The sequence below is a fragment of the Halichoerus grypus genome, chromosome 8 (genome assembly GCF_964656455.1).
Source record: "Halichoerus grypus chromosome 8, mHalGry1.hap1.1, whole genome shotgun sequence".
Classification (NCBI taxonomy): domain Eukaryota; kingdom Metazoa; phylum Chordata; class Mammalia; order Carnivora; family Phocidae; genus Halichoerus; species Halichoerus grypus.
Window position 1 is genome coordinate 104170534 of NC_135719.1, and position 20709 is coordinate 104191242.

General features: G+C 36.1%; 1 protein-coding gene across 4 annotated transcripts in view; it reads right to left on the reverse strand.

The window, feature by feature from the left end:
* The window catches only part of NEMF (nuclear export mediator factor), a 58939-nt gene that overhangs the window by 25686 nt on the left and 12544 nt on the right, over positions 1-20709 (reverse strand). For all 4 annotated transcript variants that reach the window (XM_078053646.1, XM_078053645.1, XM_078053647.1 and 1 more), the window contains exons 8-17: positions 19394-19467; positions 18188-18258; positions 18034-18109; positions 17590-17652; positions 15411-15488; positions 15059-15267; positions 14382-14573; positions 14020-14083; positions 11562-11650; positions 1161-1264 (exon numbers count right to left, since the gene is read on the reverse strand). In XM_078053646.1, the coding sequence (XP_077909772.1) occupies positions 1161-1264; positions 11562-11650; positions 14020-14083; positions 14382-14573; positions 15059-15267; positions 15411-15488; positions 17590-17652; positions 18034-18109; positions 18188-18258; positions 19394-19467 (1020 nt within the window). The remainder of the gene's footprint in view (positions 1-1160; positions 1265-11561; positions 11651-14019; positions 14084-14381; positions 14574-15058; positions 15268-15410; positions 15489-17589; positions 17653-18033; positions 18110-18187; positions 18259-19393; positions 19468-20709) is intronic.

Below are 20709 nucleotides of genomic sequence, written 5' to 3' on the forward strand. Positions count from 1 at the left end.
CTACACCTCTTTGCTCAAGAGGTGGAGTCACATCCCTCGTATCTGGGCCTGCCCCATGACCTGCCCTGGCAGAATGTGGCAGCTGTGACCAAGTGCCAATTCTCAGCCTAAGCCTTAATAGTCCTTGTGTGCTTCCTCTTTTTCTCTCAAACTTGCTGAGGTACCATGTAAACCAATCTAGGCTAACCTGCTGGAGGGTGAGAGACACATGGAGCAGATGAGTCATCCTAGCAAATGTAAAGGTCCTGAGGACCATGGATGTTTGACATGTATGAAGAGCAGTCAGAAGGCCAGACTAAGGGAAGAGTAGTAAGAAATGAGGCTGGAGAAGAAGCCAGGAGGCTTGTAAGCCAACAATGAGGGCCTTGATTGTATTCTAAGTATGTGATACCAATGAATAACCAAATGAACAAAGAAATGCGGAAGTGAGATCTTTCCTCCTTTTTTAAGGGAAAAGGGAAGTGCATGGTTCCTGAAAGGTAAAATGAGCAGCCACTGCTTGCCATGACAGTTCGTCCGGGATCTGAAACTCAAAGAACAGAAAAACCCATACTGCTCCAAGAAAGGCTCAGCTCACAATGAACAGAGCTACAGAAGACAAGAGACCAAACCCTGAGCACCATTATAATAACCTGTTCCCTGTTGCTTTCTTTCCTGGTTTGGGATCTTCAGTGGACATCAGATTACCTTTGATTATTGATTTCAGATACCCACACTGAGGGTTCAACCACAGTGAGGTTGTAGTTATCAGCAAACAAAAATAAATGAGAAGCCTTACACCACAGGGCTTAAGTCCTGTTTCTAAATGTGAAAAAAAGTTACAAACTTCAGCACTAAAAAATTAAGCCTTTAAAATTCTGACGTACAATGACTTTGGAGGATTGAAAGCTATTTTGTCAATGTAGCAGAGAATCAAAATTCCAATACTACAGAGTAGCTCAGTACTACTACTTTAGGACTATTCACTTAAAATGAGAAGTAAGCGTCAAAGCACATATTCAACAAACCATAAGCCACCAAGATGAAACTCTTCCTACCAATTAAACCTGTCAAGCAAAGGACTGTAAGATGAAAATCTATATCTCATACTGAGATAACTGATCCAATTACTTAGGATTTTAATCTTTAAATTTTAATCTTAAAATTTTAATCTTACTTACCTGTTGTCAAGTATCTTTTCACAATTATTTCATTCTGTTGCTGATCTCGTCCACCTATAATTAGATAGTTCTCTGAGCTAATGAACCACAGAAATTTCTCAAACCTATCAAATTGAAAGAAAAAAAGTTAACATTCTTTTCCTTTATAGTCACCTGAATTCACATCCTTTTTGCAAACAAACCAACCAAAAAAACCCAATGAAGCTATCCTACCTTCATATGTTAAGGCAAATTGATGGTTTAATTTCTTAAAGCATCAAACTGTATTTTATTGAATTGTTGTAATGCAAATTGCCTTAGGATATTCTTTAGAAGAGAGTAATTAAATTCTATGTTTAAAAAAAGTATGTTCTCTCCTTATCTCACTCTCATACAGAGCCTTCTTAAACTCAAGGTTAACACAACAATGAATTACACAAAGCAAAAGCATAAAACGTCACATGGTCCCTCTGTGGGGCACTGGCTAGGTTTTGGGGCTACTGGTAAGAAAGAAAAGTTTTCCCATTCTGTCTTCAACTGAATGTTTACATATATGATATTCTTTATACTTTTTTTATAGAGCAAAAATTACCTTTAGAAGTATAAAATTATAACTTTTTTCAAGGGACAAAATAATTTGGGTTTTCATGATTAATACGTACCATCATGATAAAAAGTAAAGAGTGTATTTGTATGACATTTAAAAAATGACATAGAGATGAATAGAAGTATTTCCTATATTACACCTGACTACCAAGATGATAATCTTTATGACTTAATCTACAATTTAAAACCTTCTGGTTAAAAATGATAGATTAAGCAAGGCATTAAACTAAACTCCTTTATAGCTCCCAAAATTATCCCTGTTTTCTAATCTGATTTTTTATTAATACATATACACAGTTCAGAAATTCTAAAATTATACAAAAGGTATGGTGAGAGATCCTGCATCCTCTTTCAGTCCTATTACCACTACCAAACAGGAATCCATTGTTATTAGCTTTCTGTTTCCCTCTCTGGAGTTTCTTTATACATACAAAAGCTAGAATAAAATGCCTATTGTAAACCTTTTCTTTTAGACACAACACAAACTATTCTGAAAATGCTTTCTTTTTTCACTTAAAAATGTCTTCTTGGGGCACCTGGCTGGCTCAGTTGGTGGAGCATGTGACTCTTGATCTTGGGGTTGTGGGTTCAAGCCCCATGGTGGGTGTAGAGATTACTTAAAAATACTATCTTTAAAAAAAAAAAAGTTTTCACTGCTGAATGGATGTACTATACTTATTTAACAACTGCCCTATTGATGGTAAAGAGGTTTGTAAAACGACAAACCTACAAAGACAGAAAATGAGAAACATGGATGTATTCTGTAATCATCTTAGTAAAGGAGCATATAACTAAAAGGAAAAAAAATTAAAAGGAGGCAGAAAGACAAGAGTAAAGAACAAATGGGACAAATAGAAAGCAAACAGTAAAATGGTAAGATTTAAACCCATTATGTATCAGAAATTGCATTAAATGTAAATGTAGTCAATTCTCCACATAAAATGCACTGTCAGACTGGAAAATAATATGTATATTCCTTTAAAATATAAGAATATAAAATGTTTGAAATATAATGATTGAACAAGATATATCATGCAAACACTAACCAAAATAAAGTTGATTTAGTTTTAATATCTCACACAGAAGGGAAAAAGAAGTTACAAGTTAAAAGAACATTTGATTACAGTTAATAAAAGGCTCAATTCATTGGAAAGATAACAGCTCTATATTTTTATCACCTCATATATATAAAGCAAAAACTAGCAGAAGTAAAAGGAGAAACAAACAAATGCACAATTATGTGATTCTTAACACAACTCTCAGTGACTGAGAAAACAATCATTAAAAAAAGAATTAGTAAAGATGCCAACAATCTGAACATAATTAATGGATGCGACCTAACTGATATTTAGAGAAATGCACTCAACTATAAAACGCTCATTTCAACTACATATGAAACATCTGTAAATAAAGTGGACCACAAATATGCTGTACCATAAAGCAAGTTTCAGTAACAAATGTCAAAAGGTTGAGATAATTCAGAATACCATCTCTGAACATTATGCAAATTAAGTTAGAAATTAATGGCAAAAAGAGAACTAAAAAAGCTCCATAGGCTGTGAACTGTGTAAGACTGATCAATCAAAGACCTGTACTTCTGAAACAAATAATACATTATATGTTTAAAAAAACAAAAAAAAGATAGTAGGAAGGGAAAAATGAAGGGAGGGAAATCGGAGGGGGAGACAAACCATGAGAGACTATGGACTCTGAGAAACAAACTGAGGGTTTTAGAGGGGAGGGGGGTAGGGGGATAGGTTAGCCCGGTGATGGGCATTAAGGAAGGCACGTATTGCATGGAGCACTGGGTGCTATACGAAAACAATGAATCATGGAACACTACATCAAAAACTAATGATGTAATGTATGGTGACTAACGTAACATAATTTAAAAAAAAAAAGCTCCATAGGCTTGGCAATTAATAACATAATTCTAAATAACGCATGGGTGAAGAAATCACAAGAACATATTTTCACATGAAATATAATGAAAATACAATATAACAAAACTTTTTAGATAAAGTTAAAGCCAGGCTTAGAAGGAAATTTACTGCCTGAAATACATATTAGAAAAGAAAAGAGGCTGGGAGAAAAAAAAAAAAAATCAATGAACTAAGTTTCCATCTCAAGAAATCAGAAAGGGAAATGCAAATGAATCTTCAAGAAAAGTAGAAAGAGGAAAATAATAAAATAGACACCACATATATAATAGAGGAGATCAACAGTCAAAACTGGTTCCTGGAAGATTAATACAACTGAAAATCCTCTGGTCAGACTAATCAAGAAAAAGAGAAGGCACAATAACATCTATCATAAATAAAAAGGGAAGGCTATTAAAGAACATAAGGATGTTAAAAAGTTAAGTGGACTATTATAATTTTATGGCAGTACATTCCAAACTTTAGAAATAGACAAAGTCTTAGGAAGATACTACTAACCAGAATTAGACAATCTGAGTAGTACTAAAGAATCTGAATCTATAGTGAAAAAGTTTCCCATAAAGAAAACTTCAAGACTACTCAGCTTCAAAGGTGGAATTTTGTCAAACATCCAAGGACAACTGATAAAGGAACGCTTCCCAGGGGCGCCTGGGTGGCTCAGTTAGTTAAGCGTCTGCCTTCGGCTCAGGTCATGATCTCCAGATCCTGGGATGGAGCCCCACATCGGGCTCTCTGCTCAGCAGGAAATCTGCTTCTCTTTCCCTCTCTCTCTGCCACTCCCCCGTTTGTACTCTCCCTCTTCTCTCAAATAAATAAATAAATACAATCTTTTAAAAAAATAATAAAGGAATACTTCCCAATCTGTATTTTATGAGATAATGTTACCTTGAGACCAATCCTAAGAAGAACATTATGAAGAAATGAAAATTACAGGTATGAGGTAATATTACCTTAAGACCAATCCTAAGAAGAACATTATGAAGAAATGAAAATTACAGGTCTATCCTATTCATCAACAGAGATGTGAGGAAAAGAAAGGAGAAAGAGAGAAGAAAAATGCAACAGCATTTTGAGAAATGGAAAAATCAATCAAGTGACTGGACTCAAGAAACTGAAATCTAACAGAGCTTCCAGGACTGGCAGAAACTGAAAGAATATGTGACCACTAAGCCGGCCCTGCAAGAAAATATTAAGGGAGGGGGGTTCTATAAAAGGAGAAAGACCCCAAGAGTGATATAGAACAGAAATTTACAGAGACAATCTATAGAAACAAGGACTTCACAGGCAACATGACAATAAAATCATATCTTTCAATAATCACTCTCAATGTGAATGGCCTAAATGCTCCCATAAAATGGAACAGGGTTGCAGATGGATAAAAAGACAGGACCCATCCATTTGCTGTCTACAAGAGACCCATTTTGAACCTAAAGATACATCCAGACTGAAAGCGAAGGGATGGAGAACCATCATTCATGTCAACAGACCTCAAAAGAAAGCTGGGGTAGCAGGTCTCATATCAGACAAAGTAGATTTTAAGCTAAAGACTGTAGTTAGAGACACAGAAGGACACTATATCATTCTTAAAGGGTCTATCCGACAAGAAGATCTAACAATTGTAATATCTATGACCCCAACATGGGAGCAGTCAACTACATAAGCCAACTGTTAACCAAAATAAAGAGACATAATACGTTAATTGTAGGAGACCTCAACACTCCACTCTCAGCAATAGACAGATCATCTAAGCAGAAAATCAACAAGGAAACAAGAGCTTTGAATGATACATTGGACCAGATGGACCTCACAGAGATACACAGAACATTCCATCCTAAAACAAGAGAACACTCATTCTTCTCGAATGTACATGGAACTTTCTCCAGAATAGACCACATACTGGGTCACAAATCAGGTCTCAACCAATATCAAAAGATTGAGATTATTCCCTGCATATTCTTAGACCATAATGCTTTAAAACTGGAACTCAATCACAAGAAAAAATTTGGCAGAAATTCAAACACTTGGAAGCTAAAGACCACTCTGCTTAAGAATGTTTGGTTCAACCAGGAAATCAAAGAAGAACTTAAACAATTCCTGGAAACCAATGAGAATGAAAACACATCAGTCCAAAACCTACGGGATACTGCAAAGGCAGTCCTAAGGGACAAATACATAGCCATCCAAGCCTCACTCAAAAAAACTGAAAAATCCTGAACTCACCAACTAACTGTACACCTTAAAGAACTGGAGAAAAAACAAATGATGCCTAAGCCATGCATTAGAAGAGAAATAATTAAGATTAGCGCAGAGATCAATGAATTAGAAACCAGAAATACAGTAGGGCAGATCAATGAAACTTGAAAATGGTTCTTTGAAAGAATTAATAAGATCGATAAACCACTGGCCAGACTTATCCAAAAGAAAAGAGAAAGGACCCAAATTAATAAAATTATGAATGAAAACAACTAACACCAAGGAAATAGAAACAATTATTAGAAATTATTATCAACAACTATATGCCAATAAACTGAGCAACCTGGAAGAAATGGATGCCTTCCTGGAATCCTATAAACTATCAAAACTGAAACAGGAAGAAATTGACAACCTGAACAGACCAATAACTAGTAACAAGATTGAAGCAGTGATCAAAAACCTCCCAAAAAACAAGAGTCCAGGGCCTGATGGATTCCCTGGGGAATTCTACCAAACATTCAAAGAATTAATAATACCTATTCTCCTGAAGATGTTTCGAAAAACAGAAACAGAAGGAAAGCTTCCAGACTCATTCTATTAGGCCAGCATTACCTTGATCCTCAAACCAGGCAAAGACCCCATCAAAAAGAATTTCAGACTGATATCCCTGATGAATATGGATGCCAAAATTCTCAACAAGATCCTAGCTAATAGGATCCAACAGTACATTAAAAGGATCATCCACCATGACCAAGTGGGATTTATCCCTGGGATGCAAGGGTGGTTCAACATTCACAAATCAATGTGATAGAACACATTAATAAGAGGAGAGAGAAGAACCATATGGTCCTCTCAATTGATGCCGAAAAAGCATCTGACAAAATACAGCATCCTTTCCTGATTAAAACTCTTCAGAGTATAGGGATAGAGGGAACATTCCTCAAGTTCATAAAATCCATCTATGAAAAACCCACAGCGAACTATCATTCTCAATGGGGAAAAGCTGAGAGCCTTTCCCTTAAGATCAGGAACGTGACAATGATGCCCACTCTCGCCACTATTGTTCAAAATATTACTACAAGTCCTAGCAACAGCAATCAGACAACAAAAAGAAATAAAAGGTATTCAAATTGGCAAAGAAGAAGTCAAACTCTCTCTCTTCACAGATGACATGATACTTTATGTGGAAAACCCAAAAGACTCCACCCCCAAATCACTAGAACTCATACAGCAATTCAGCAATGTGGCAGGATACAAAATCAATGCACAGAAATCAGCTGCTTTCTTATACTCTAACAATGTAACTACAGAAAGAGAAATTAGAGAATTGATTCCATTTACAATAGCACCAAAAACCATAAGATAACTTGGAATAAACCTAACCAAAGAGGTAAAGGATCTATACTCTACGTATTACAGAACACTCATGAAAGAAATTGAAGAAGACACAAAAAGATGGAAAAACATTCCATGCTCACGGATCCAAAGAATAAACATTGTTAAACTGTCTATGCTGCCCAGAGCAATCTATACTTTCAATCCCCATCCTGATCAAAATACCAATAGCATTTTTCAAAGTGCTGGAACAAACAATCCTAAAATTTGTATGGAGTCAGAAAAGACCCTGAATCACCAAGAAAATGTTGAAAAAGAAAAAGCTGGGGGCATCATGTTGCCCAATTTCAAGCTATATTACAAAGTTGTGATCACCAAGACAGCATGGTACTGGCACAAAAACAGACATATAGACCAATGGAACAGAATAGAGAGCCCATATATGGACCCTCAACTCTATGGTCAAATAATCTTCAACAAAGCAGGAAAAACTATGCAATGGAAAAAAGACAGTCTCTTCAATAAATGGTGCTGGGAAAATTGGACAGCTATATATAGAAGAATGAAACTCGACCATTCTCTTACACCATACACAAAGATAAACTCTAAATGGATGAAAGACCTCAATGTGAGACAGGAATCCATTAAAATCCTAGAGGAGAACAGAGGCAGTAACCTCTTCGACATCAGCCAGAACAACTTCTTTTAAGACACATCTCCGAAGGCAAGGGAAACAAAATTGAAAATGAACTTTTGGGACTTCATCAAGATAAAAAGCTTCTGCACAGGAAAGGAAAGAGTCAACAAAACAAAGAGGCAACCCACGGAATGGGAGAAGATATCTGCAAATGACACTACAGACAAAGGGCTGATATCCAAGATCTATAAAGAATTTCTCAAACTCAACACCATAATCAAGTCAAAAAATGGGCACAGACACTTCTAAAAAGACATACAAATGGATAACAGACACTTGAAAAAATGTTCATCATCATTAGCCATCAGGGAAATTCAAATCAAAACCACACTGAGATACCACCTTACACCAGTTAGAATGGCAAAAATTAACAAGACAGGAAACAAGTGTTGGCGAGGATGTGGAGAAAGGGGAACCCTCTTGCACTGTTGGTGGAAAGGCAAGTTGGTACAGCCACTTGCTGTACTGAAATTTACAGAGACAATCTATAGAAACAAGGACTTCACAGGCAACATGACAATAAAATCATATCTTTCAATAATCACTCTCAATGTGAATGGCCTAAATGCTCCCATAAAATGGAACAGGGTTGCAGATGGATAAAAAGACAGGACCCATCCATTTGCTGTCTACAAGAGACTCATTTTGAACCTAAAGATACATCCAGACTGAAAGCGAAGGGATGGAGAACCATCATTCATGTCAACAGACCTCAAAAGAAAGCTGGGGTAGCAGGTCTCATATCAGACAAATTAGATTTTAAGCTAAAGACTGTAGTTAGAGACACAGAAGGACACTGTATCATTCTTAAAGGGTCTATCCAACAAGAAGATCTAACAAGATCTAACAGTGTGGCGGTTCCTCAAAAAATTAAAAATAGAGCTACCCTATGACCCAGCAATTGCACTATTGGGTATTTACCCCAAAGACACAGATGTAGTGAAAAGAAGGGCCTTATGCACCCCAATGTTCATAGCAGCAATGTCCACAATAGCCAAACTGTGGAAAGAGCCAAGATGCCCTTAAACAGATGAGTGGATAAAGAAGATGTGGTCCATATATACAATGGAATATTACTCAGCCATCAGAAAGGATGAATACCCAACATTTGCATCAACATGGATGGGACTGGAGGAGATTACGATAAGCGAGATTAGTCAAGCAGAGAAAGTCAATTATCATATGGTTTCACTTATTTGTGAAACATAAGGAATAGCATGGAGGACATTAAGAGAAGGAAGGGAAAAACGAAGGGGGGGAAATCGGAGGGGGAGACGAACCATGAGAGACTATGGACTCCGAGAAACAAACTGAGGGTTTTAGAGGGGAGGAGAGTGGGGGGATGGGTTAGCCTGGTGATGGGTATTAAGGAGGGCACCTATTACATGGAGCACTGGGTGTTATACGCAAACAATGAATCATGGAACACTACATCAAAAACTAATGATGTAATGTATGGTGACTAACAATAAAAAAAAAAAAAGCTGAAATCAAGGCTGACAATGGAAAAAGCCAAGAAACAAATCAATATACACTGTGTAACCCATAAAAAGCTTAAAATAGCAGTACAAAGTACTGCTAGAAATAGGGTTTAAGATGGGGTTAAAAATGGGAGAACTGGCCAAAAATCTGCTCAAGAAGAGTTACTTCCCTAGATCTTCTTTCCAGCTCTGAACATGGTAGTAAGCTGCCCCTTCCACATCCTAACAGAAGGCCAGAAGTTAATTCTCTAGGAAGTGTACAAAGAGTATCTCTGAATTAGGGGAAAAGTGGCACAGTTCTAAGTAGAGGTAACATATGTAAAATAGAGCAATTAAGTAAATGTATGGATTACTGGATACTAAGCCTCCCCAATCTATTCCTACTGGACTACCAAAATTATGACAGCCAGGTTTTCACTTTCCAAGCAGGGGAAAAAAATCTTTCCTGAGAAATGAGACCAGCTTAAGAGTCAAAAAGCTGAAGACATTTAGAGTTCCACACAACATGGCCCACATACATCATCTCATAAGCCCAAACACCCAGAGAAAACTTCCAGTCAGCATTTTAATACTCTACTATAAAATGTGAACAGACAATAACGTGAACAGACAATTCAGGATTACCAGACATTAACAAAAGTCTTTAACAAAAGCTGAAGACAAACCCAGCAAATTAAAAAAAAAAAAAAAACCCAAACCCAAACCAAAAATCTTAGAGAAGACCTGCAAGAAAAGAGTACTTTTAAATAAAATTAATACATCAAAATTATTCTCAGTATAAAGAAAGTGAAGCAGGAAGTTTTTAAAAAGTAACAAAAAACAAAAATAGATTAAAATAAAAACATGGTAGGAAGGAATAAAACGTTTAAAAATTCAGGGGGAATTGAAAGATAAAGAAATCTCTCAGAATATAGAACAAAAAGAGTTGAAAAACAGAAAATGCAAGAAAATTGGAGGACCATCCAAGGAGTCCCATATTTAATAAATAAGACTTCCAGAAGAAAAGAAAAAAAAGAAAGAAAACAAACCAAAAAGAAAAACGCAATCCACAGAGTGCTAAGAAATATTTCAAGAAAATTTCTCAGAACTGAAAGTTTCTAAATTAAAAAGACTCACAGAGTATCCAGCATAATAGATTAAAACATCTTCACCAACCTACATCATTGTGAAATTTTGGAAAACTGAGAGAAAAAAGATCTACAAGTTTACAGAAAGGCAAAAACAAATTTTCAATAAAATATAACTATCAAAATGACATCAGACTTTTGAAGATCAAATCTGAAAGTTAACACAATGAACAATGACTTTATAAGTCTGAAGAAAACATTTTCAAACTAGAATCTATAGCCAGTCACATAATTAGGTATAAGGGTAAAAATAATTTTTTAACATATTGAAGACCTCAAAAACTTTACATCTTATACACCCCTTCTCCTGCAGCCTCTAGGGCATATATTCCATCAACCAAGAAAAAGGAAGTATGAAATCCAGGACAGAGAATCCAACAGAGAGGGGAAAAGAGAATTTTCAGGATAAGAATAAAAGAAGATCTTAAGATGTTAAGAGTAACTGATCTAGAACAAAGTAGGTCAAATCAAAAAGCTCAGGAGAGACTTCTGCAAGATGATACTGATAGAATTCCAATGTGTCTGAACACACGTGGAAGAGGAAGGTAAATGAAACGACAATTATTACCTTCAGGGAAGACAAAAAGCTGAGCAGGGAAGAAAAAGAAACGTAATGTTATATGACTCAGCTGTGACTACAATTAAAATATTAATATAATATTAATGCTGAATATCAACCGTGGCAAATTATGCTATACCTTTACTGGGAGGCTGAGTGTATATGTGTGTAATGGAGCACAGGAGGAAAGAATAAAATCTTCATCTTAGACAGTGGGAAGTCATTAATAGAGTATAAAACAGAAAAATTAAGCAGCAGCAATATAAGGATATTACTAAGAGAAAAGGGGGTATATACCAAAAGTAATCAGCTAAAAGAGCTAAAAATAGTTTCTATGGAGAGGACGTAACAGGAGTAGGGATAAAATATTGCAGGGGTACTAGTTTTTGCAACAAGCTTTGTAGAACTGCTTCATTTGCTAAACAATGTGCATGTATAATTTTAATAAAAACAAAAAACTATTTTTAAAAGGTAGAACACTTACCAATATACTTTTCTTGCTTTCTGAATAGAGGTAACTGTTTGGACTTCTTTTAAGGTTTGCTTTGTTTTCTTTTCTGCTGATTTAAATGCCTATTTATAAGAAGAGACTTTTTAAATAATTTATTAAGAACACATTTTAGTAACACCAAGTAAGGGGTGCCTGGGTGGGTCAGCTGGTTAAGCATCCGACTCTTGATTTCAGCTCAGGTCATGATCTCAAGGTCATGAGATCAAGTCCCGCATTGGGCTCGGCGCTGAGCGTGGAGCCTGCTTGATTCTCTCTCCCTCTCTCTCTGCTCCTCTTCCTCCCACCCCCCACATGCACAGGAGCATATGCATTCTTTATTTCTCTCAAAAAAAAAAAAAAATAATAATAATAATAAAAAAATATAAATAAAGTAACACCAAGTAAATGATAGGGCAAGAAATTATTTTTAAATGTCACAAAATGGCACCATTTACACACACACCCCATACCCACATGAAAGAAATGAAGAAAAGATTTTTGCCTTAAATATTAAAATAATTTAAGTCAAGGATTTGCCGCATACAAATATTTGCTCAAGACCCACAAATAACAAAAAGTATCAATTTGTTTACCAGATACTGAGTACATACCATATAATAGGTTCTGGACTAGATGCTGAGACACACAAGTGAACAAGACAAAGTTCTCACCCCAACCCCACCAGGGGGTCTAGGAGAAGATACGAATATAAAACACATAATTATTCAAATAAACATATGTTAAGTGCTTCTAGGGATGCTATGAGAGTATAACAAGGGAACCTAATTTATAACTGCTTATGGTCAAAGAAGGTATTTCTGAGGAAATGGCATTTGGGCTGAAGCCTGAAGGGTTAACAGAATTATCATGGCTAAAATACGAAGAAGATCACTGTAAGCAAAAAGAAAAGGCCAGCTTGACCACAAAGTAGTGATCACAAGATAAAATGTCAAGAAATGAGGTTGAAGAGGCAGATAGAGGGCCAAGTCATGAAGGCCACTCATTTAACAGATATTAATGTTACTATGTTCTAGGCAATATTCTAGGGACTGGGACAAAGTAATGAACAAAGATCCTACTTTCATACAATCTACTTTCTAGAGGGAAGACAGATAAACATATGTTGGGAAGGGTGTTTTTTTTTTAATTGGGAAGGGTGTTTTTTAAGGAAAAAATAAAGCAAAGAGGGAGTGATTGAGGGTAGTACTATTTTTAGTAAGAGTGGTCAAGAAAGGACTCTCTGATAAAGCCTCATTTTAGTAGACATGCCAATGAACGGAGGGATCAAACCATGGAAATTTTGAGGGAAGAACATTCTCAACAGAAAGAGCAGCAAGCACAAATGCCCTGAGAAGGCAGCATCAGTCACTGTTGCAGGAACAGCTAAGATCCCAGTGTAGCTAGAAAGAATGTTAACAAGAGGAGTGCAGGTGATTAGATGGGAGGGGAGCAGATCATGTAGGGCCTTATAGGGCAAGAGAAGGGCTTTGAACTGTCTTGGTTTTGTTTTGTTTTTTTTGTTTTTAAAGATTTTATTTATTTGACAGAGAGAGACACAGCAAGAGAGGGAACACAAGCAGAGGGGGTGGAAGAGGGAGAAGCAGGCCTCCCACCAAGCAGGGAGCCCGATACGGGGCTCAATCCCAGGACCCTGGGATCATGACCTGAGCCGAAGGCACATGCTTAACGACTGAGCCATCCAGGCGCCCCTTGGTTTTGTTTTAATTTATTTGAGAGAGAAAGAGCGGGCAAGGGGCAGGGGGAGATGGGGTGGGGAGCAGAAGGAGAGGGAGAAAGAAACCCAAGCAGACTCCAGGCTGAGCATGGAGCCCAACACAGGGTTCAATTTCACAACCCTGAGAGCATGACCTGAACCAAAAACAAGAGTCCAATGCTTAATGGACTGCACCACCCAGGCGCCCCTAAACTGTCTTAAGATGGGAAGCAACTGGATTTTGAACAGAGAGAAATAACTTCATCTTTTGTTTTAAAAGATCACTATGGCTGCTGAATGAAGAACAGACTGCAGGGGGAAAAGGGTAGAAGAAGAGAGACCCAGGAAGAGGCTACTGTTACAATCCATGTGAACAGAGATGATGAGGGCCTGGACTAATGAGTAGTGGTCAGATTCTGGTTACACCCTATAGGAAAAGCTACAAGGATATGCTGATGAGGAAATGGATACGGTTTATGAGCAAAGGGTCTAGGATGAGTCCAGCATTTTTAACCTAACTAAAGGGAAAAAAGAAGGCACTATTTACCAAGACAGGGAAGACTGGGAAGGAAGTTCAGGGAAGAAAATAAATACCAAAAATACACATATTTAAAGCAAAATCAAACCTGAAAGGTATCTGTGAATTAGAAAACCTCATTTAAACAGAAGAAATAATTAAGGCCATTAAGTTAAAGCAGAGAAAAACAATTCATGTTCACTCTAAGAGATATTAAGTACCTTTTCAGCAGCTTCAACGGTCTTTTGTGTTTTCTTAGCAGCATACCTCTTGTGATCATAGTATCTAGAAAAATATATTTCTCTTAATTTTAAGTCAAATCTTTATTCTTTAGCTTTCTATTTATGTTTTATCTTATTTTAGATTCTCAAATCACACAGAACAAGTTTTGTGCATTATGCAACTTTGTTTTATATGTTCTCTATGAAAACAAAGTTGTATAATGCACACAATGAGATTTAAAAAAGTGTTTTCACCCAAAAGCACATACATACATAATATATACATATACATATATTATCCTTAATATCCTGATTTATTGCAGATATTTTACCTACAATTCATACTTAAATTTAACACTTACTTTTTGGCATTGGCATATGCTGACAAGCTGAGATCAACATCAACAAGTAATGGCCTATTTTTCTGAGGCTTCTGCAGCTGTTTATTCTTTTGTTTTTTCTTTTTTCCTTTTGGTGGTTCGGTTTCATTTTTTTCAACACTGATGTCACCATCAACATCGTCATCTTCCTCCTCTGATAACAAGTACGGATTTCTATTAAAAATATTCAATAGTATTTCACTAATGTCAATGACATCACTTTTTTTTCAATTTTTTTCCTCAACGACATTATAGACCGTTTACAATATTTAAATAGGTGCATTTTTGGGGGGCACCTGGGTGGCACAGTCGGTTAAGTGTCTAACTCTTGGTTTTGCCTCAGGTCGTAATCTCAGGGTCATGAGATCGAGCCCCATGATGGGCTCCAAGCTCAGTGTGGAGGCTGCTTCAGAGTCTCTCTCCTTCTCCCCCCCACCCAACGGGCACTCATGCGCACGCTGGCACTCTCTCGCTCTCTAAATAAAATCTTTTAAAAAAATTAAATAAATAGCTGCATTATCTTAATGTAAATTGTTTTTTCCTGTATCTTTGAGGATAAATTTCCAAATAAAAGAGAAAAAATTTTAAATGAATACAGTGAACAATTAAACAGCAAAATAAAAACAATCATGAACTGCTTAACTAAGAATCAAACTTACCTTAGTAGCATTGTAACATGATTTGTTTGTAGTTTTAATTCTTTAATTGCATTTGCAACAGGGTCTCCTTGAGCCTGGGCTTCTTTCACAATTAACCCGATTTCCGTCCAATCTATCTGGTTGGCTAAAGCACTTCGAACAACCTGAATGGCTCTGTCAACTATTTGTAGGTTCATTTCTATGAGCTCTCCTTTAAGTTTGTCTATTTCCTTAAGAAATAAACAAAAATGTTTACTATAATGCCAGTTAAAGTTACCATCTTTTCAGTTTTTATTTTAATTCCACTTAGTTAACACACAGTGTTACATTTAAAGTTACCATTTTTGAAATCTGAAAAAGCTAAACATAATACCTGAGCCTGTTGAAGAGCTTCTAATCGGTTTTCATGATCCTTTCGGACGTTATCTAACTTCTTCAATGCTTGTTTTTCCTTTTGTAGACAAAACAGATTTTTAAAAACTTAGATTTCTCATGCCTCTTACACTTTTTCTCTCTTACGTCCTGAAACTCACTGTCCCACCTCCACTTCAGCCCCCTCAATGTTGTCACCTTGCTAGCTAAGGTTCCCATACTCCACCTCCCAGGTCTATCCTACCCCGAAGTGTTTCATGCTCTCAAACTACCTCTCCCAACTACCTACCTCCCATTCCCTATATAGGAAGGTATTTTGATTATAGGTTATATTGTATGTAATATGTGCCCCTAATGCCCTTGCATTATTCAAGAAGGCATAATTCAAGACACTGTCTTCCTATCACATAAAAGTAATGTTTTGGGGAAATGCATTCTTAACAAACATAAATTACCAAAATAGCTTCTTTTTATTTTATTGCTGCTTTTAATTTTCTCATCATCATTTCTACAGAGTACTCTTTTTCCTAAATTAATGCCACAAAGGCTCATGGTAGTTAATTTACCTTCTATAAAGCATTTTATCATATATCATTTACCTTTCAAGGTTACTGATTTGGAGCAAATTTTCTAACACTAGTAATAGCATCACTAATTAATGAATGTTTGAATGCTGGATGTAATGTTTAAAAAATTTGAATTTTAAGAATGGTGGCTATAAATAAATAAAATCTTAAGGAAAAAAATTTTTAATAAAAGGGGACGCCTGGGTGGCTCAGTCGGTTAAGTATCTGCCTTCGGCTCAGGTCATGATATCAGGGTCCTGGGATCGAGTTCTGCATTGGGCCCCTTCTCAGCAGGGAGTTTGCTTCTCCCTCTCCCTCTGCCCCTCCCCCTGCTTATGCTCTCATGCTCTCTCTCTGATAAATAAAATCTTAAACAAAATTAAAAAAAAAAGAACAGGGGCGCCTGTGTGGGTCAGTCGTTAAGCGTCTGCCTTCAGCTCAGGTCATGATCCTGGGGTCCTGGGATCGAGCCCCGCATCGGGCTCCCTGCTCAGCGGGAAGCCTGCTTCTCCCTCTCCCACTGCCCCTGCTTGTGTTCCCTCTCTCGTTGTGTCTCTGTCAAATAAATAAAATCTTAAAAAAAAAAAAAAAAGAACAGTGACTATTAAAAGAACACAGTGATCACTAAAATAATTCATGGATATTCTGATGCACATAAAAACATGCCATTCAATGTGCCCACGAAATATGTTTACTAGTTCATGTGCTGCCACCATGTGGCAGTCACACTATTTAATTCATTCAACCCACATGCTTTGAAATTGTGCTGTTAATTTTTTTTTTTTTTTTTAAGATTTTATTTATTTGACAGAGAGATACACAGCAAGAGAGGGAACACAAGCAGGGAGAGTGGGAGAGGGAGAAGCAGGCCTCCCGCCGAGCAGGGAGCCCGATGCGGGGCTCGATCGTAGGACCCTGGGATCATGACCTGAGCTGAAGGCAGATGCTTAACGACTGAGCCACCCAGGTACCTCTGTGCTGTTAATTTTTTATAACAGGGGGAGGGTATAGGGATTCACATAATTCCAAATTTTTGCACACATATTTCAAGACTTTACTTATCAATATTTTTGAAAAATCAAATCAATTTCAAATCAAGAGTGTGGCTGATTTCTGAAGCTGTTCTGCAGCAATGCTCCAAAAACATGGTCAAATGTGCTGGGGAAACAGAGCATATTAAACTCTCCTGTGGAGTTAGAAAGCCCACTTAGAAAAAAACAGTTTAATGATAAATATGATTATTTGTAAAGAAAGGACATTTCCCTCTCTTTTGGCCTATATAAAAATCTCCTCGGAAGAGTATTTCCTTCATAGCAAAGTTTGGGAAGCTTTGGGTTGCTGCAGTAACACAAATTATACTAGGGAATAAATAACAGGCCTCACATTCCCACTGTATTTTCCGTTTTGGAGAATATCTGACATACTGATGGAACAAATGAGGGAACGCTTTTCAACAATGAGACCTCCCCTGTACCTTTATCAATAAACCAAGGGATCAGGGCATTCCCATACTACTTCTGAAAGGCTGCCCATTCCTATTGTGAAAGAATCATCCACACAAAAACCACACTAAGGCTAGCTGGTTTAATATAAATGTTTTCAGCAATACCATACCTGTTGTAAAGCTTTTAAATCTATTTTCTGACCTTCTATCTTGGAATAAAATTCATCCACAGCCTTAGTAAAAAAAAAAGAAAAAAAGATAGTAACTAGTTAAAAAAAAAACATGGTCTCTACTTCAACTTACATACATAGAATTTTAGAGTCCATTTTGTGTTATAACACTACTCAAAGAACTTGAACAGATTCCCAGTAAATGTATCATATAGCTAAACAGACAGAATCAAATTAAGTTAAAATCTTTGGTCCTTCATCTTGAAATAAAATGGCAGCAAAAATTTCCAATAGTTTTTATTTGTGACTGCATTGATCTTTAATGCCCAGATTCAGTGATTGTAAACCAAAAATATTTTCAATTTATCAATCAAAGCAAGTTGGTATTAATTTAATAACTCATATCGTGCTAACTGGTCAAAAAAACAGAATTGGAAAACCCACCTTGTCAAATGATTCAAATTCTATATATGGACATTGTGAATGTTGAGAAAACAAGAAAGGATGAAATTCCTCATACCTGCAAAACATATTTATTATATCATTCGAGAACATTAATAAACATCCAAAGCAAACTGACTCATGCCTACATGCTTACGTGAATATGTCTTCAGTCGGTTTATCGACTTCCAAGCTTGGTTTTATTTCTCTTTTCTGAATGATGTACCCCTACAAAAATCCAGTATTAAAACTCTTTCTCTTCATAGTTAACAAAGATTTACTTTCCATTTCTGATACAAATTTTATTAATTTAACTTAAAAAATTATTCCAGTTTTAAATAATCTGCTGCATTTGTCTATTGACTGTATCAATTCTCAGATGATGTTTCTAGGCTAAGTATTATTAAATAATACTTTTTTTTTTTCACATGGACAAGAAAAAATAAGGAAGAAAATGAAAACTAGTGATTTAATAAAGTGGTGGGATTATACATGTGCACTATGCTTTTTTCTTTCCATTTTTAGATGTTCTGCAACTTAAAACAACCAAAAGCATTTTACTTCCAGCAGAAAAAATCTTAGATTCACTTTGTTGGTAGGAAATTTTAATTTATTTAAAAAACTGGGCAGGATATTTACACTGTATTTAGGTATAATTACTCAGAACTTTTTCTGAACTTCTGTTATAAAGTTATACTTCCAATAGGGAGGAAAAAGAAGGTATGAGGTAATTCAGAGGATGTTTACCTATTAGAGTGATGTAACGGAATGGGTAGAAACCAGAGAGGGAGACAAACTAGGAGAGAAGCTTAACTATGGGAAAGCAACTAAGGGTTGCTGGAGGGAAGGTGGGTGGGGGAATGGGGTAACTGGGTCACGGGCTTTAAGAAAGGCACGTGGTATGATGAGCACTGGGTGTTATATGCAACTGACGAATTACTGAACTCTACATCTGAAACTAATGATGTTCTATATGCTGGTTAATTGAATTTAAATTAAAAAAAATTTTTTTAATATAAAAAATTGAGTGATGTAAACCACCAATTTTTAAAAAAGTGCTGGTAAATTAAAACATGCTTCTCTATCTAAAAATCAACCTAAGAGGATATATTTTCAAATCCCTCAACTTTCCTGGTATAACAATAATGACTTCACCTAATACTTCCTATAAAAGAAACAAGAAAAATTATAAACCCAACAGCAATTTAAAAAAACAAAAAACCCTAGAGTAAGCATATTATAGATGTTGAATTTCCAAATTACAACAAAAAACTTACATGTAGTGATCCTTAACGAACTTTAAATTCTGAAAATCTAAATAAATAAAACCACAACAATGTACAATAAGTATATGTGGTGCTACCTTTCCACTGAAGTTGGATGTTGTTTTCATATAGTCTTCTGCTTGCTGCAGACAAACAAGTACTTTTTCAATATCTAACAGAATAAAAATGGAAAAAATCAAGTGTCAATTAACAACTATTAAACAACCACGTAGAAAACAGAAAAGTGCTGATGCAATAGTAAAAAATGTTCAAGAAAAGTAGATACAGTTATTTCATGTTTGTAATCAGTAGATGTAATTAAGAATATGTTTTGGCCAGCTTGCGATCCGAACAGCTTTTTACTGAATCATTTTTCCCCTCATGATGGTAAAGGTATTTTGTTCATATACTAAATTTCCATATATACTTGGGCCTGTTTCTGAATTCTTTATTTTGTATTTCTTCAAAAACTTACTGTTAGGTTCTTAATATATTTTAATCTATGAAAGGGCTATTCTCCATCATTACTATTATTTTCCAGTTTTCCTGAACATTTTCACATGCTTTTATTCCACAAGAATATCATATTTGAAACAAAACACTAAAGTTGCAAAAACAATACCACCTGTTGGCATATTGATCAGGATTGCACTGAATTAGTATTTTAAATACTAAATCATTCACTAAAACATTTAACTTGTATTTTTAAACATAAAAACATTTACAGCATAAAAATTACTATCCCTAAAGCTTAAATTATATATAACCCCAAAATACAAACATGAAGAATGACTTTTTAAAAATTTTACATGAGAATCTGCAGATAAGTTTGTCAAAAACCAAGTCTTCCATTTCCCTTATATTTCCTCTAATTTTTATTATCCTAATCTGGCAATTTAGTTAGGTTCCTTTAAGTAATTACAAAAGCCTAATTCATCTTATAGCTACATTACAGTTCTTACAGAATTAAAATGCATGAATAATGCTATTTCTAAAAGCACTCCAACTTCCTAGTCAGAAGGTGAGTAATTCAACTCCTTCAAGCCTGTAACAGAGACTATCAAGTTTGGTAACCACTTCAAATATTTAGGGAGAGGAAGAGAGAATATTCTAAAGTTGAAAGGTAATAAGGCAGAGACTGAACTGTGAGTTACTAGGGATAAAGTGCCACATTAGAGGGGTGCCTGGGTGGCTCAGTCTTTTAAGCATCCACCTCCAGCTCAGGTAATGGTCCCGGGGTCCTGGGATCAAGCCTCTCGTCAGGCTCCCTGCTCAGCGGGGAGTCTGCTTCTCCCTCTGCACCCCCCGCCCCCAGCTTGTGCTCTCTCTCTCATTCTGTCCCAAATAAATAAAATCTTTAAAAAGGAGAAAAGCGGGGAGCCTGGGTGGCTCAGTCAGTTAAGCATCTGCCCCG